We start from the raw sequence: 17365 nt of genomic DNA on the forward strand, positions 1-17365 counted from the left end.
CGCTACTTTCAGCATCGCGTCGATTAAATTGTTGGGTCGCATCTCTCACCTAGTAACTTTGGATAATGGGACCTGGGAAGTACTCTGCTTACAGAGGTGATCGGTTGGTTCAAGGCGGTCGAGGAATTTTTCTTATCCAAATTCAACCTAGTATCGATCACCAGCTCCAGATACCTAATCATCGATTTCGACACTACGGCTTAATCACCAATCCAGATGTTGAGGGTGTTGATCTTTCCTGCTGTTGGTCATAAGGGTCGCTTTTGTCTTTCTGTCCGTCAGGTCCAGTTTAACCATTTGTAGCTATGATTTAATGATACAAATGCTTTCATTTTTGCTACTTTTAGCTACAACCAGGTGAATAATCTGAAACCGGGCATCTGTCATGTGCCATAAGTGTTCCTCCGGGAGAAACTGCTTGATTAACCGAGCTAAGCTACCTGGAATGCCCAATTTAGCCTATACGCTTAAAATTGATCTCCAATTGGCTGACACAGGCGTATTTTTTCCATCTAGCGCGATTACTGCCCAGTATTGATCGAAAATCATCACATCCCAGAGCAGATTTCTAGCAAGGGTAGCCGCATCGACCGCACTGGCATATTTTTGGGATTTCCATTGTTCCAGCCTGAATGGCCACTACCTATAAGCAGTTACCTATATTTTACTTCTGAGAAGCGTCCTAAACCATTCAGAGTGTAATGGAAACGCTATGGTAAATGTAGACCACCTTGTTTTTGGCCTCTGATTTCCGCCATGCAACGAGGATTCCCCCAATGGTCCTTGGGCGCCGATAGCATTGATTTCCTATTTGGAGTTCCCTTGCCCCAATAGTAATATATGAAGGGTGAGTAGTGAGTCTGTGAGGAAAGATTTTGCCATACACAACTGATGAAAATCAGTTCATTCTGACTGAAAGAGATACCAGCTCGTGTGGCTCGTTGAAGAAATTTTTGGCTCTAACTCTAAGCTCCTAAAGTGAAGATTGATACCATCTCGAATTGTGAATTTCGGTGACTCTAACTATTCAACGGTGAACATGCTACTTATGAGGGGGTTGACTAAAGTAAAGTATTCTTATTGTAGAAACAAGCATGAGGTAGGAACTGTTCACTCGGCAACTTGTAATACTTGTAATACTTATGGATTCTTGGATAGGTAAAAGGCCGAATGGGTTGAATTTCCCAATTCTTTAGGCCATACAGTTTTGGCGAGATATACCGCAAAGATAGCAGATTCTGAATGTATTCGGGAATATAACCACCTTTGTTAACGATTCAAAAATCTTCAAAAAAATAAATGCCTGTCAAAATGCCTGCGTTTATTTTCGGTCATACCTGGATTCAATATGAAGAATGTTTGGAAACCCTTCAATAGGGCAAGTAAAGGAGTAGAAAATTTTGTTTAGCAGTTGTAGGTTCACAGCATTTCTAGAAAACGGAGACATCAAACATCACGCCTGAAGTAGCTAGGCTCGAAACTTGTGTTCTGGCCACTTGGCGTGTATTCTATAATGTCCGTGTCCGGTCAGAATTGTGTACATCCACAAACATAAAGTTATGTATCTATCCTTTCTATGTACTGTATATATATAATTGCTCGAGAAGTCGTTTCTTGGAACGCCATAAATTTGTCAAATATAAGGATTAAACCTGTGTAAATTCATCGCTAGTGTACAGAACGCCCAATTCAGCAAACCTACAACAATAGAAGATTAAGTTCAATTCGCTCGAGGACATGCATGCCTGATATTCCTCATAACAAATAAGGCGCTAAATGGTTTCCAAGCAGGTGGGACAGAGAACATCTGATTATCATGTGCGGATGCAGCTTATGTACTATATGACAATTCTTCGAAAAATAATTGCTTAACTCATCAAATTATCATCTCGATTAACATACGCCTAGCGGATTTGGTATGCTTCCTCTCTTTCTTCAAAGATGCTTTCAAAGAATAAGATCCTAATTTTCGTCGAATTCCCTCAGACCCTTCCTGCGGAAACAGCGGATGACCTGAATAATACCAAAAATGCTCGAATGGATATTGTGTTTTTCAATCGAGTACCGAAAACAGGGAGTCAGGCTCTTATGCAATTGGTGAAGGAGCTAACGCCGATCAACAAGATCCAAACTGCTCGTGATAAGGCTCAAAAATATGAAACGGTTATTATGGGACCATTGCATCAAATTAATGTGGCTGAGGAAGTCGCTGAACAGAAGGAACCCACGTTTTACTCAAAGCATGTGGCCTACATTAATTTCACACGGTATGAGCTGCCGAAACCGATCTACATCAATTTGGTTCGAGATCCTATCGAAAGGATCATTAGTTGGTATAACTACGTTCGTGCGCCCTGGTATTATAAGCAGCTGCAGAGTATATTCAAGGATGTCAAAATTCCAGAGAAGGAATGGATGGAGTTGGATTTTGATACGTGTGTCAGGCAAAAGAACAAATTGTGCGTATTTGAGCAAGGAGTTATCAACGATGGATCCTCTGACCACAGACGTCAAACTTTGTTCTTTTGTGGCCATAATCGCGCTGAGTGTTTGTAAGTATGGAGAGGTTGTGGTGTCGTTAAATATCTGAATCTTGTCGAGCCTGGTTTGAATTGAACGTCTTTGTTAAGCTTTCAACTATGCAATTCATAATAGAAATTTGGTCCTTTGGGTCTTTCGCGACCTGATTCAGATATTCAAGTAACCTACTACAGATCTAGACGAATTATAACATGCAAAACGCCTACCATTATTAGGCCATTTAATTCCCGCGATGTCCTTCAAAAAGCCAAGACAATTGTTGAAGAAGAGTATGCAGTAGTGGGCACTTGGGAGGAACCAAATATCACCCTTAGTGTCCTGGAGCATTACGTGCCGATGTTTTTCAAAGGAATTACAGAAGTGTATTACAGTAAGTCGAAGAGAAAGTTCCAGCGTCTGTATCTTTTACTAACAGCTTCAAAATTGCATTATCTTTAGACAAAAAGGAGAAATTTGATAAAGTCAACAAAAACAGCTTAAAGAAACCTGTGAGTGACGAAGTACGCGAGATGCTACGACGGAACTTGACAAATGAGATTGAATTTTATGAGTTCTGCAAGCAAAGGCTGCACAAACAGTACAAAGCCCTCAGGCTGAACTGATGTGTTATTAGGTTTGACGCAGTTCCTGTTTTTATTGGAATGAAGTTTGTGTTCTGTCATTTAATTATAAAACTAGTTGTTGAATAAATAAATTGAGTATTATTAGGAAATATGTGTCCTTAATTTTGAAAGATAAAATGGGTGATTTCATTTATTTTCATAACTTCTGTGTCGTCTGTCTGTTGGTCTATTAGCCTATTATTTAGATACTTTTAGTAAACTACTGCTACTTGATAGACTCTTTTTGCTGTCGGGTACTGAATTGTGGAACAAGTCTCCAAGCTATTCAATATTTAGCTTTGAGATAGAAAAGTAGGACTTCTTTCAGTATTTAACAAACTTTTTAGTGTTCTTCTTGTGCTCGTTTATTCCTTCTAATTAGAATTAGTGTCCTTGCAATCTTCAAACTAAATGACTTGTTGCGAATGTTACTCGTAGAACTTTTCACTCTGTAAATTATACGACCAGGCTCTACGTATAACTTCTTTCTTCTCAAGAAATCAAAGCGAAGTGCAACATATTCTTCCTCGAAAAACAAAGGAAAAAGGAATAATACACGGCTTCCTTCTGCAGCTTCACGAACTAAATTCATTTAAATTAAACAATACACGCCGAGCAGAAATGGATACTGTTTTCTTCAATCGTGTCCCCAAAGTTGGGAGTGAAACTCTCATTGAACTGATGAAGCAGTTGTCGGACATCAACGGATTCACATTATTTCGTGAAAAACAGCCCAAAGCGATTTTGGTGACGCTCGGACCAATTCAGCAGCTTCAACTGGCCGAGGACATTGCTGACTTGGAGCAGCCTGCGGCCTACGTCCACCATGTCAATTTCATAAATTTTACCCATCTTGAGGTGCCACGTCCTATCTACATCAACATGGTCCGTGATCCGGTTGAACGGGTGATTAGTTGGTTTTACTATGCCCGGGCGCCCTGGGTGCAGGCACAACGTCAACGAAATTTCCCTAGTGTACCCGGACCGAAGGTTCAATGGCTGAAAAAAGATTTTGAATCGTGCGTTCGAAACGGTGACAAGGAATGCAATTATATTGAGAATTCAGACTTGGAGCACGTCAGCGATCATAGACGGCAGACTCTATTTTTCTGTGGGCATTCCCGGAAGGATTGTATGTAGGTATTCTGGTTTGGGAATGATTCTTAAGGTGATGTTATACAGAATGTGTTTTATAATTGTTCGTAAATAGCTGAACTTGCGAATACAACAAAATCTTACATATAAAAAGAAGGAATATTAGCAATTGGATTTTATATTAGGAGGCTATATGCACCTATAGTTCTATTCTAATTTATTTAATTTTGAGTATTCCATTCAGAAGCCACCATCTTCTTTACGCGAACTATAGTTTACAATGGGGCCTGTTACATCCTATACGACTTCCAACGTAATGTCAAATTTACCGAATGGTCACCAGTTTCCTTATTTTACTTCCTTGCGATTGTGCTTCAAAAAATGAAGATCTCCCAACGCTCACTCTTGATTCATATGTAACTTAAAATGTATAAGCTGCGAAACCATTAGGCTCCACATCCACATCCAATTCCTATAAGATTGGTTATTTCGCGTTTTGTTTGGGTCTATCCCTGAGAAAAAAATGTATACTCCATTGTCCTGTCAATTGGCGTGGAAGTGCAACCAAATAATCACACTCCTACTGATAAGTAGATTGCGCAGGAAGTTAAAAAACGTGCTTTCATTTGAAAGGCTTTCAATCCCGTTGTCCCGGGTTCATCATAGTTGCTTGATTAAGCAGACACTTCATTTAAAAAATCAACTCCTCTGTTCTTCTGGAAAATACAGGAAAGGAGGAGAACTGATTCCCGAAATAGAATATTTATCCAATAAACCACTTTCAGTCAAGAAAGGTTAAATTTTCTTGTAATGATTGCATAATACCGTGGTTGATGCCGGAAAGCGTAACACGGCGTATGCCCGGACAGAAATGTTGGTCAAAGAACCAGATACTACTGCGAAGACCTTCAGTTCCTAGAGTTTCTGCCGAGTTGCAACTTTCATTTATCCGAAAACTCAGAGAATCGGAATTCCTACCTAGAGCTTGGAAGAAGAAGATACTTGCTGAAACCAACAAAAGAGCATCCGTTTTGAATGTGATAACTTTAGAGAGAGAGAATTTCTTCGATGAATCATTCAAATCCTTGCTTGACAGACCACGCATCACACATATCATCATCACACTTTGGATCTTTGAAGAGCATTTCTGGAAAGATTTGATTCCTACTTTATTATATTCTTCGCCGATTATGAAAGGCATTTTGACAGCGTTACCCGGGAGTGCATCTGGGTGCTCTACTTGCAAGAGAGATTCTAAAGAAACTAACAGATATCGTCGGAGTGGTATATGATGACAATGTTGGCTGTAACCCGGGGGCAAAGTCTTCCAAAGAAAAGGTGTATTTTTTCATCGATATGTGTAATATCTTCTCGTTACAACTACTTTCCTGATATCTACTTGCTTTTGTGCCGGATTATGGACCCTTGTTAAATAGCTCTTGATTTGGGGATGTGGACAAACTGAGCTGAATCGAAGATAAATATAAACAAAACTAAATTTTTTTAATCTAATAAGAGTACGGGATCTTCCCAAAATTTAAAGTTTGTGTGATAAAACCACTTGACAATTATTCGGTTACTACCACATTAATTCCGAAGAACTGCTGTACTTTTTCAAAAGAGCGTATCAGAAAAACGGGATTTATAACTCTTTTTCTTTGGCGGGTTTTTGTCTCGTTCAGAAGCGGGGTCGACTCGTCTTGAACGTTTGCGCCATGTAGCTCGGTCATAGTCCTGATCTAGATGGATTCGAAAGGTTCTCCAGTTACCATTTAAGTTATCAAATGATTGTTCTTCCGGCCAACTTTTGGTCATTTCCTATAGACTTTGATGTTCAGATCAACCTTGGGAAGTGAATTCTCGTTAGCGTAAATTATATATCCATACCATTCAAGACCGCAGTGCGCTTTTGCTTCATTTGGAAGTCTAGATATATTCCTGATTCTCTTTTGTTATCTGAGTGATGAGTATTGCTCTGTAGTAAATTCATATTACTTTAGGCCTTAGGATTTTTTTTTTGGTAATTGCGCTAAATATTCTCTGACATACCATGGGCGGTGGAGTGCCACTTTGTAAACTCTAACGTGAAGTATGAATCGCAATGAATCAGCTTTACTACCACAAGTGAGTGCGGCATCTATGATGAAGATTGGTCCTCTCAACCGAACAAAGTATGACTTGTGGACCATGCATCGATCCATCCAGCTAAATCAGTTGCCAATTCTGAATAAAGACGCTGTTGTTAAGTCCGCCGTCTCAATTTGAAAATTTTCTATGTACGATTGAGACTATGGACTGACACCGGCAGTTTCACAAATGCAAAACGCGAAAGCCCATTGGTCGAGACGAAATCATGGACCCAGTATTTGTCAATATGTATTTTATAAGAGAAGGAAGACATGTCATATTCTAAACTTCAAGGCGATAATCAAGAATGACCAGAGATTTGCTGCATCAGCGCATAGAAATCGGGTATTGGACAAAAAAAGAAGCAAAGAACGAGAACAAATCGATGAAATTTGTGAAAGTATGTGCCATTATAAATCTTTTGTGGAGACTGTAAGTGTTTAATCACCTTATGCTGAGTACCATCTATAAGACATTCTCCGCTATCTTGCTAGGTCGAATAGCCTCATACGAACAGAACATCATTGACCCATACCAAAGAGGTTTCGCTCCAGGCAAATCAGCAGCAAATCAGGTTTTCTCTGTGCGGCAAGTGACGAAAAAATTTAATTTAAGGCCTATGATACTATGGCTAGAGTAAAACTGTGCATGACCATGAGAGAATTCGGTATCCCGACCTTGATAAATGTGGGAGGCTAGATAAAAGCTGCAGGATATCGAGCAGGCGGCGCGAGATCTTCAGCTGCATATTAATGAAGGCAAGACAAAATATATGGTTGCAAAAATCACAACCGAAAACAGTTACGACCGCCAAATCCGCGCACAGTTGTTGGCTGCCAACACCTTTTTCAGCTTACAGAAACTGTTCCACTGTTCTGCTCGAAATGTTTCACCACAAGGTCAAAGGTAATACTGTGTGATCTTGGCAGTTCTTATGTATTTTGCGTAGACCTTGGTTCTTAGTAAAAAAATGCGAACTCTTGGCCGCGTTTGAGAGAAGAATCTTCCAAAAAATTTTTGGCCCCCTACATTTCAAAATGTGTTTATTCGTTCTTCCGACTCTATTTCGTCGCTTTCAAAATGATCCCCTCCAGACACAATACTCTTCCGCCAACGTATTTTCGAATCCTCGAAACAAAAATTAAAGTCACTTTTCGGAATGGCTGTTGGAGGACGTAGCGATTTACGTTCTATCTCTTCTATAGCCTCAAAGCGATTTGCCCGTTTTCGGGAATAATCAGATGTCAATCAGGCAAATACGGTGGTTGTGGAGCAATACGCATCAAAAAACGCAGTCGAAAAAGTTGCTTTGAACGAGTGCAGTGTATGCATGTGCATTTTCGCAACGCAAAAACCAAAAATTATCTGCGCACAATTCAGGCCTCATTTTACGAGTAGTTTCACGTAAATGACGCATAATGCTCAAATAATAATCTTTGTTGATGACCCAATGGGAGGAATTCTAAATGGACAATACCACAATAATTGAAGAAAACTGTGAATATGATCTTGATTTTCGATCGACTTTATGCGATTTTTCGATTTAGCTCCTCCTTTTTCGATTTTCGCTGGTCGGTGGTTTTCGGGTTATGTGTATAACCCAAGTATCATCTCCAGTAAAAATCCCTTTCATGACCTGTTGATTGTCAGAAAACATGCCTTCCCAATTCTTAATTCCACGATCTTTTTCGAAGAAATTGAGCTGTTTTGGAACTAGCTATCCTTCAAAATTTTCTTGACAGATCCTTCGGAAATGCCATCATCATTGTTGGGGTTTCTAGCAGTTATTCGATGATTGACAAGCACTAATTTAGCACATTTGGAAGATTGACAGATTGACAGAAGATGGGAACAAAAAAAAAAAAAAATGTGAAAATTACTGTGATAATCGTTTTGCAGATTTCACACACTCTCTCCACGTTGTGTAAGGGATGGTGTCAAAATGAAGAGTTTTCAAAAGGGTGGTGAAAATTAAATAATTTCTCGAAAGCGGCTCGACCATGTGACAATTTTTGTTCTGACAACTGACGACTGATGACAACTAAGTCCAATACATTGTTTAAAATTCCATAACATCATGGCATATCGATTTTGAATGCAACAGTTTCAAGTACAACAAAATCAACCTCAGAGAACCAAGAGCATGTCAGATAAATTAGTTTTCTAACAATTGGTTTGTGTGAACTTACTTTTGATTTTCTTTTGTTATCCTATATCGTGGGCCTTTCAAGAGGACAAACTGCGACACGTGGGCCATGGAAATGCAGGCGATTCTTCTGACGGACAATCCATGAATCTATTCTGACTCATTTGTTGATGAAATCCGGTGATGATTGCCGCTTGCAACAAAAAATGATTAGAAAGCACGGTCGCAGATCATTTTGTTGAAATTGCCTAAAGAAATGTTAATTATGATACTGCTGTCCAGTTTGACGTCTTAGTTTGGAAATTTTCGTACCGGCCCTAGAAGCTTTATACTGAAAGATTTCAAAAGAGTGCGAAACGTGGAGGAACTTCGTCGAGAGCAGATCATAGACGCAATATTTTTTTAATAGGTCAGGTTATCACTTTGAAGCTGGTGGTGAGATTGGCTAGTTAGGCTTCAAGAGTGCTATAAGACGATGCAATACAAGGAGATAGTTAAGTCCTGGTGGTTTAATGTCAGTTCCACTCATCAACTTCACCCCAGTGGTCCAGTCCAGTTCAGTCCGTCATCAAGTCGATGCAGACTCCAGACTCCCTGCATCCTCAACAAAAACACTTCGGCCACTTGGTTTTGATCTAGCTGTCCCGTCTTCCTCGCCGCCACCGCGGAGCACCAACACAAGAGGACAGAAAGAGAATCAATTAGTATAAGCAAAAGCATTTATGATGAATAAGAAATCAATCGGCTCTTGCCAGAAATGATGATTCGATAGTGCCTCTATGTCACATCTTTATGCAAACTGCCTTATGCAGATACATATTTAACAAAAGGACCTTTGAGTCCGGCTAGCGTTTATGGGTGTGAAGCAGAAGTTTTCAAACCTTCAACCAACTAAATCACTTCAACCAAAAACCTACATAATGTGTGGTTAAATAATGGACGCATATATCTCAGTGGAGAATTCGAAGACTCTCTGCAGAAAAAAGGAATCACTTTTAAACCTTGTGAACCTTGGAACGATGAATTGAATGGAAAAACAGAGAGAATTGACAAAATTTTCCTGAAAACTGCAGGGTGTCTTTTGTTTCAGGCAAATTTAACCAATTTTGGGTATAAATTGTAGATACTATCGGTCGAGAAAACTTCCTTCCCATTCCGAAAAGGAATTTAGGAAACGAGGAAACACTCTGCTGGTCGAGATTCTGATCAACATCGCAATCTTTTGACAGGTGCGTGACGAAATCGACAGCTGCAAAAAGAGTGCTATGCTATTTGAGAAAGACGGCTGGTGTCCACTTAGTTGACTTTGAATTCAGTATTGGATTCGCCGCTGTTCGCTGGATAGAAGATCCTGCATGGTTTTTCATATTTGCCGAATGTCTAATGTCTTAGGACTTTCGAAATTAAAAACCTGTAGCCTGGGCGCAGTAAAAGCAGAATACATGATTGAGGGCGATTGTGCGGCAAAACCTGAGTACTTTTGGAAGTAACATTCGTTGCTAATTTCCGAATGAATTATTGGTTTATTTGTTAATGAGTCTACCTACGACTATTCAGGTTGTCCCTGTTTCTTACTATTGCAAGCTTAAAAGATGTACTTGGTTAACCTCTATTAGCCAACTGGGTTATGCCATTATAAAGCCATATTATTTTAAATTAAGGGGCTAGGCTACTGTAGAAATTTCAGAAAACTGGTTCCTTTATTTTTTGGCTGAAAAGTAATTACATACTCAAAGGACTAAGGTGTGGAAAATATCTAAATACCTCTTTTTGAATCTTGGCCCAACCTCTCTTATTTCGATGCGATCACACCGAAAATTTGAAATGCCTACCTTTTTCTAGTCGGCCAAAGAAATCATGGCCTATAAACTGCAAATTTTACTTTATACATTACTTTCAAGAAAATTAAGCACATTTATCAGAATTTTCATTTTTTTATTGTCCCGCTGAAAAAGTATCCCAAAGTAAGCTTATTTATTAGACCCTCACAGTTGCCTAACTCTTTAAGTCTGTTTTACATTTTATTGTTTTTACAAAACATATCCTTTGACAGGGCGCGTAAGCAATTCTCTTGAATGCTATGGAGTAGTTTGTCTGGAAAGGGTTCTATCTGTCTATGCAGATAGTAGTCTCGATGTCACTCAACATGCTAATAGTGCTAGATGAGTCCTTTTGTTTGACGAGAATCCGGAAGTGCAAATTTTTCAATACTAACATGAGGTACAGGTTGGTCTGCACGATTATTCTCTTGGGAACCGTACGTATATAAAATAGTGAAATTTACTATCTTCGATTGGGGGAAGAGCGTATGCTTCACCGAAATTTGCAAAAAAAGCTGAAGTATACTTCTGGGAACCAACGACAATGATATGTTGGCATGGTTGGTGCACTGCCGCCCATATTGGAGGTGAAGCTATATTTTTCCTTGGTTCCTCATGTGTAGTCCGAATTTTGGAGTAATTCAATTCCACATCTATAATTCAACTCCACGTCTATGGACGAGCTATTAAGAATGTATTTGCAGATTTAGAGAAATTTTAGGACTCAACACCCACCTTGTTGCGAAACTATAAGCAGTTTTTTTCTAAAACAATGGATGATGGCGTAGTTCTGTAGCATCTAGTCTCATCTCAATGCGTGGAATAACAGCTTTAGTCCCTCCAGAAAACAAGGCATCAAAACAATTGTCAGAAAGTGCCTTGAATATTTGCTTATATTACCCAGCCTCATTCAAAATTTACATTTTCTATAAGTCACCCCATTTCTTGTTCAAACATTAGAAAAACTAGTTATGAGGGAGAGTTTGATATCTTAATTCTCCATGGACAGCAGCATGTATATCAACGAGAGAAATCTTGTGCTGGCATTTAATCAGCTGTAATTAAAGATTGAGAACACAATAAACAACAAAGGGATTTTTTTGAGGATACAGGATAGGAAGCAACATCTGATGAGGTGCCTGTAGCCTGGACGAAACCGCAAAGCTGGATAAACTCAAACTCCCATCCTTTTTAGTGAATGGCTTCAACTATCAAATGAGGCAAAATATTTGAGAGGATTACTCTCAAAGTGAAATTAACATTTTTGGTATATAACTAACTCTCCTCGCTATTGCCTATTTCTGTGTTACGGAGTTGTCGTGATACTGTTCTGACTGGGACCCTTGAACCTCGTTGTTGAAGGCGATATAGTCCTTGTAGTGTACATGCTACAATTGAAGGGCGTCTAGGCATCTATGCCATAAATAGTATTATTAACTCACAAATCCAACCTTGAGATGGAAAGTGATTTTACGTCACTCAAATCGTGGTTCGATTCTAAGGTTGAGACCGTGGTAATTGAGGTCGAGACCAAGATAATAAGCGAGGGTCGGAATCATTCGAAATATAATCATCTGAGGGCTCGTGTACTGTAGCATACAAATAGTTCTATAATAGAATGCGAGAGTAGGGTTGAAAACACGGATAATTTGACAAATGTTCAGAGCATTGACAGTAAAAAATGAGATAGCGTTCAAACATAAAGCGAATTTCAAAGGTATTGGAATGGCGAATGCACTTCCAAAAAGGATCCAAAACATCCGGACAGCTGTTATTACTATGCAAAGATAGAAACGAATCAGTCTCCCGCAGTTTTGTGGAGAAAACGTATTGCCCACTAAGGTAACAGGATCAACGAAACCTAGTTACGTCGCTGTGGTTTTACGTGAGTACCTGTCTCGTGGACTTACTCCCATGATCTTGTTAAGACACGGATTGATTTTCTACCAGTCTATACTGGGTGCTCAGTTTATTCATACTGGTGGATGCAAGACCTACCTAAATCTCTACCGAACTTTGGAGTACGGCATACATGTTGAAACGCAACATCAAAGGCTTTCATTGGCTTGAACGTAACTAGAATCGCCATAAAGTTCCCACTAGGAGGTCAACCGCAACTATCAAGCTGAACGCACATGAAACAGAGATTGCCAACGTTCCGGCTCCATATCGGTGGGATCTGATCCATGTTATGGCGTGAAGTTTTCTACTAGTCTACTCTGAAAGATAACGTTACAAGGGTACTGTCAACTAAGTCGAGGAATTTGAACTTATGCCAGTATGAAGTGATATTTATATGATACGGGAAACCTCGTAGGGTTCTTCTCACCCTACCTCATGGAAAAAATCAGCTTACTGAGACTAGCTGCATGTAACCAATCTGGGAATAAAAAGAAGAAGACCGTACATTTTATATGGAGTTACCCTTCTTCAATCGAAGTTACGTAAGATAGGTCTTCCTTCGTGAAAAATTCATGCACTTTAGGATATTTTGTGAACGCCATCTGGAGATATAAGGTTTTCAGTGGATAGCATAATGTACCTTATTAAGGAGGCCTAACTTAATCTAATCTTCTCTTGATAATATTACATTTTGAAACTCAAAGAGAGTCATTGAAAGGACAGTTTCAGCACATCGAGAATTTTACTTAACTTACAAATACATACTGTATACAATCACCTTAAGAGCATCCCTTCTGTAACCCTTGAATCGCGCAAAAATCAAAATGCAAACGACTGACCAGTCGTTTCTAGTTCCGAAATAAAATGGTTGACGAGCGAATATTTCCAGGCCATTTAATTCCGAACGTGCCTTGCAAATTGCCAAAAGGACCGTCGAGTCAGAATATGCAGTCGTGGGAAGTTGGACGGACGTGAATGTTACGTTGACGGTACTCGAGCATTATATTCCCAAGTTTTTCAAGGGAGCCCACCAGATTTATCATAGTAATTAACCGTGACTGCAATGAGATGTGCTCGTTTGCATTAAAGAAACTCCATTTATCTTTCTCTTCCTTTAATCTAGCGGAAAGTGGTGGATTAGCCTCGAATACGAATCCTTTGAAACCCCATGTAAGCGAGGAAATTAAAGCGCGGGTTCGAGCTAACTTCAGCAGAGAGATAGAGTTTTACGAGTTCTGTCGTCAACGTTTGCATAAGCAGTACTTGGCTCTCAGGCTGGATTCGAATTTGAATTATTGAGGATTGGCGTTGTAGTGACAGTAATTGAACAGTATTGTGAAGTAAAAGCAGAATAAAGTAAATGCAAGGAAGAGGATTGTAGTTTGCTTCAACTATGAAGGAAGCATATGATGCGTCCTTGTTCCGATGAAAATTAAAAACGTTAGAGAAAAACAGTGGATGCTCGAAAGGGCTAACTCCGTAATAGTTCTAAAACAAGGGTACACACATTTTCAAAATTCGTCCAAATCTTTTGATATATAATTAGGGGCTTTAATATTATGATGAATGATACCATTTTTCAAAGCAACTGTTGCATGTATTTGGTTGCTTGCTTCGAAAAACTCCTCATAACTTTCATGGTAAACTAAACTTCCTTTTTCTTCGCTTTGATTTCTGCTGCTTTCCTCGCGTTTATTCTGTTTCGATGAAACGAGCTTTCTCCTACAAAGCAATTAAGATGGATCCTATCCTAGTAAATCTTCAACTGAGTCCAATCTACACCAATCCTGCAGATTTCTACTTTATCATCCCAAACTCTGAATAACACTCCAAGAGCTGAAATGGAAATACTATTTTTCAATCGTGTCCCTAAAGTGGGCAGTGAATCAATGATGGCCCTGATCAAAGAACTCGGGCGCCATAACATATTCGACGTACGAGCCAACGGTCCGGAAAAGGGAGTACCCCAGTTCTTGAATCGTCATCATCAACAGGATTATGCCAGCATTGTTGCCGGTTTGATGGAGCCAGCGGCCTATATGCGCCACTTTAGCTATATGAATTTCACGGAACTCAATTTACCAAGGCCTATTTACATGAATCTGGTGCGGGATCCTGTCGAGCGAGTAATCAGCTGGCACTATTATATTCGGAGCCCATGGTACCTTGTGTTGAGGAAGCAACGATTTCCTGATATTAAAATGCCAAAACCTCAATGGTTCAAGAAGGATTTTGAATCATGTGTTTTGAGTGGAGACCCAGAATGCACTTTCGAGCAAGAGACACTTTCTACTGGATCTGGACATATGAGGCAGACGTTGTTCTTCTGCGGTCATTCAAGAAAAGACTGTTTGTAAGTTACAGGAAGCTTTAGATGCAAATTGTGTAAATTCTCTGGAGAAAAAAGTAAACTTCGATTTTCATTAATTAGATGTCTAAACAGTTCAATCCAGTTTAACTTACTATCTTTGTCTGCATCTTTTCCTAAAAGAAATTGAAAATACTTCAAGCAGGTACTAGAACGGTTTCATTCAAATATTTGCATCTGTGGCTTCAAAGAGTTTGTCAAGCAGCGAACATAGAATCTAATATCCATGTTTTCAGACCATTCAATTCGGTAAAAGCAATGCAAATTGCCAAACAAAACGTTGAAAAAGATTATGCAGTGGTCGGTTCTTGGGAAGATACGAACATCACTTTAACTGTCCTTGAACACTATATTCCGCGGTTTTTCAAGGGAGCCCTAAATTTATTTGAAAGTAAGTCTTCTTCCCGTTGTTTGAAGCAGAGGTCTTAAAAAAATCATGTCCTTACAGAAAACAAAGAAACGTTCATATCGACGAATAAAAACAAGGCAAAACCGATTGTTAGCGAAACTGTAAAGGACATCGTTAGACGAAACTTCACAAATGAAATTGAGTTCTACCAATTTTGCAAGCAGCGTTTGTATAAACAATATCTCGCCCTAAAAATTGATCCAAATTTCAGATAAATCAACTGTCAAGCGGGGCTTACACATTTCAGGTTTAAGATACGGATAGTTACTATGTTGGTGCCATTGAATTTCAACCATGAACATTTTATTTTATTTTGATTTAATTTATTTTTATTTTATTATATTCTTAATTTTAATATTATTTTAACTATTTACAATTATTTTAATCCTACCAAGAAACAGAAAAGTATTATTTTGTGTCCTGAATGATCAATAAATTATGACTTTATTTTGCTACGTGTTTGGTTTGTCCCAGCTTTTGTGTGTTGTTTTGCAGCTTGAGCATTTTATGTCAAACATTTTGTGCTTTTTGGGATTATTTTTTTTGCAGAACGCTTGCCAAGAAGCTAACATTATTCAAGTCATCGAAATTTTAAATAAAATTGGTGTTGAGTGAGCGATTGTTTATGTTTATATGATATCTTATAACTTTGTTGTTGAATTCTGTAGGACTGTTTTTTAGATAAATTCTATTTTAATTTTTCCAAAGAAAAAATAAAATCTTACCTTACAGAGAAGATCTTTATTAAAAAAAATTAAATATTTATTTCATAGTTGTAGATAGAAAACAGCCCTTCATATTTCAACATTTCTAAGCTATATATTTTTCAAAATATTTGAAAAGAAGCTAATCCAAATTTTCATCACAACAGATGCAGACCCTCAACTCTCACGAACTAAACAACACTCGTAAAGCTGGAATGGAAATAGTCTTCTTTAACCGAGTCCCAAAAGTGGGAAGTCAAACCTTCATGGAACTTTTAAGACGTCTATCCATCCGTAACGATTTCGAGTTCCACCGTGATGCTGTCCAGCGTGTTGAAACCATCCGCTTGGGAGAAGTCCAACAACAAGAGCTTGCTGAAGTCATTACAGATTTGCCAGAGCCCTCAGTTTTCATCAAGCACGTTTGCTACACCAACTTCACCAAATTCAGTTTACCTGCCCCGATTTATATTAATGTTGTCCGGGATCCTATTGAGCGTGTCATCAGTTGGTTCTACTATGTTCGTGCTCCATGGTATTTTGTAGAGAGAAAAGCTGCTTTTCCAGAATTGCCCCTACCAGATCCAGCTTGGTTGAAGAAGGATTTCGAGACATGTGTGAGAACTGGAGATCGGGAATGTACGTTTACGCAAGGAGTGACACATGAAGGAATTGGAGATCATAGGAGGCAAACGCTATTTTTCTGTGGACATGATTACGAGTGCACGTAAGTGAAAATTGATATTAGCTTCCTACTTGGTAATACGTAATAAGGTAGATTCTTTTGACACACACGTAGATTCTTGAAGCAGCAGAATGCTTCTTCTACTAATTTTTTGTTAGGAATTGAAGGGGAAGAAACCAATTGGAGGGAAACTGTCTTGCACTTTTCTGGTCAACTGGTTCCTCTTTCCGGGCTTACACGCAAAGATACATTTTTTTTATATAGACGACCAGGGTTTCATCCAGGGCAGAGGCAACTTACCAGACGCTGCCTCTGCCTGCAAGCAGATGTAGTTCGCTCCCTTTTATTAATCCACAAACACGTTATAGATACGAATTATATCCATGGGAAAACCACCGAACAAAGTTGAAATAATTTATGTTTGGAATTGTGGGATCCGTTAACCACTTGATGGCTTACCGGACCAATTAAAAATAATTCGCATCCATGAAGTGTGATTGTGGTTATTGACTTAACCCACAATATTGGCAATGTGCCAAAATCGTTCTCAAACCAAAGTGTTGGGGCAGACTCACCATCAACCTTAGCTCTGATAGAAAAGTCTTGTTATCTTCCGATAGAAAAGTCCTTAACTCGATGCCAAATGGGGGACATGAAGGCTCTTTGTAGTTCGGCTCCCTTGAGCTGCGCTTCAAGAGCCATCCTGTCTTAAGATGGGTTCTGCGTTGATATGCCCAAGTTGCGGTGTTTGGATTGGTTTGGTGGGTGCTGGCTTGGATTGTCGTGGTCTCGGTTTCGATGCTGCAATTTGGAGCAATTTCCTAAATTCCGACTTCTGTGAATCGAAGGTCTTCTCGATGACCACTGCAAATAATGGATATTGGTTTGACGGTAGGAGTAACAGACATCTAGTTGTTTGCAAAGCATTGTTTGTAGTGTGAAGGTTACTTGAGCAAAGCCAGTTTT

General features: G+C 39.1%; 2 protein-coding genes across 4 annotated transcripts in view; both read left to right on the plus strand.

The window, feature by feature from the left end:
• Positions 1-17365, plus strand: part of LOC119648866 (heparan sulfate 2-O-sulfotransferase pipe) — a 236842-nt gene that overhangs the window by 215316 nt on the left and 4161 nt on the right. The window contains exons 4-6 of one of the 3 annotated variants that reach the window (XM_038050752.1): positions 1987-2552; positions 2757-2911; positions 2980-3171. In XM_038050752.1, the coding sequence (XP_037906680.1) occupies positions 1987-2552; positions 2757-2911; positions 2980-3143 (885 nt within the window). In that variant the 3' untranslated portion in view covers positions 3144-3171. Of the gene's footprint in view, positions 1-1986; positions 2553-2756; positions 2912-2979; positions 3172-3716; positions 4280-13122; positions 13278-13356; positions 13615-15881; positions 16442-17365 lie in introns of those variants that run through there. The other 2 variants (XM_038050751.1, XM_038050750.1) reach the window with 2 other exon arrangements.
• Positions 13934-15461, plus strand: LOC119648867 (heparan sulfate 2-O-sulfotransferase pipe-like). The gene is made up of 3 exons (XM_038050754.1): positions 13934-14586; positions 14838-14992; positions 15050-15461. The coding sequence occupies exons 1-3, from the start codon at positions 14075-14077 to the stop codon at positions 15223-15225; spliced, it is 843 nt and encodes a 280-aa protein (XP_037906682.1). The 5' UTR covers positions 13934-14074; the 3' UTR covers positions 15226-15461.

Source organism: Hermetia illucens, chromosome 2 (genome assembly GCF_905115235.1).
Source record: "Hermetia illucens chromosome 2, iHerIll2.2.curated.20191125, whole genome shotgun sequence".
Classification (NCBI taxonomy): domain Eukaryota; kingdom Metazoa; phylum Arthropoda; class Insecta; order Diptera; family Stratiomyidae; genus Hermetia; species Hermetia illucens.

What these genes read in the sequence shown, in the direction of transcription:
- LOC119648867 (XM_038050754.1), top strand. Translation starts at nt 14,075, where the DNA reads ATGGAAATACTATTTTTCAATCGTGTCCCTAAAGTGGGCAGTGAATCA. An exon ending in CATTCAAGAAAAGACTGTTT is followed by an intron (nt 14,587 to 14,837) that starts GTAAGTTACAGG and finishes CCATGTTTTCAG; the next exon opens with ACCATTCAATTCGGTAAAAG. An exon ending in AGCCCTAAATTTATTTGAAA is followed by an intron (nt 14,993 to 15,049) that starts GTAAGTCTTCTT and finishes ATGTCCTTACAG; the next exon opens with AAAACAAAGAAACGTTCATA.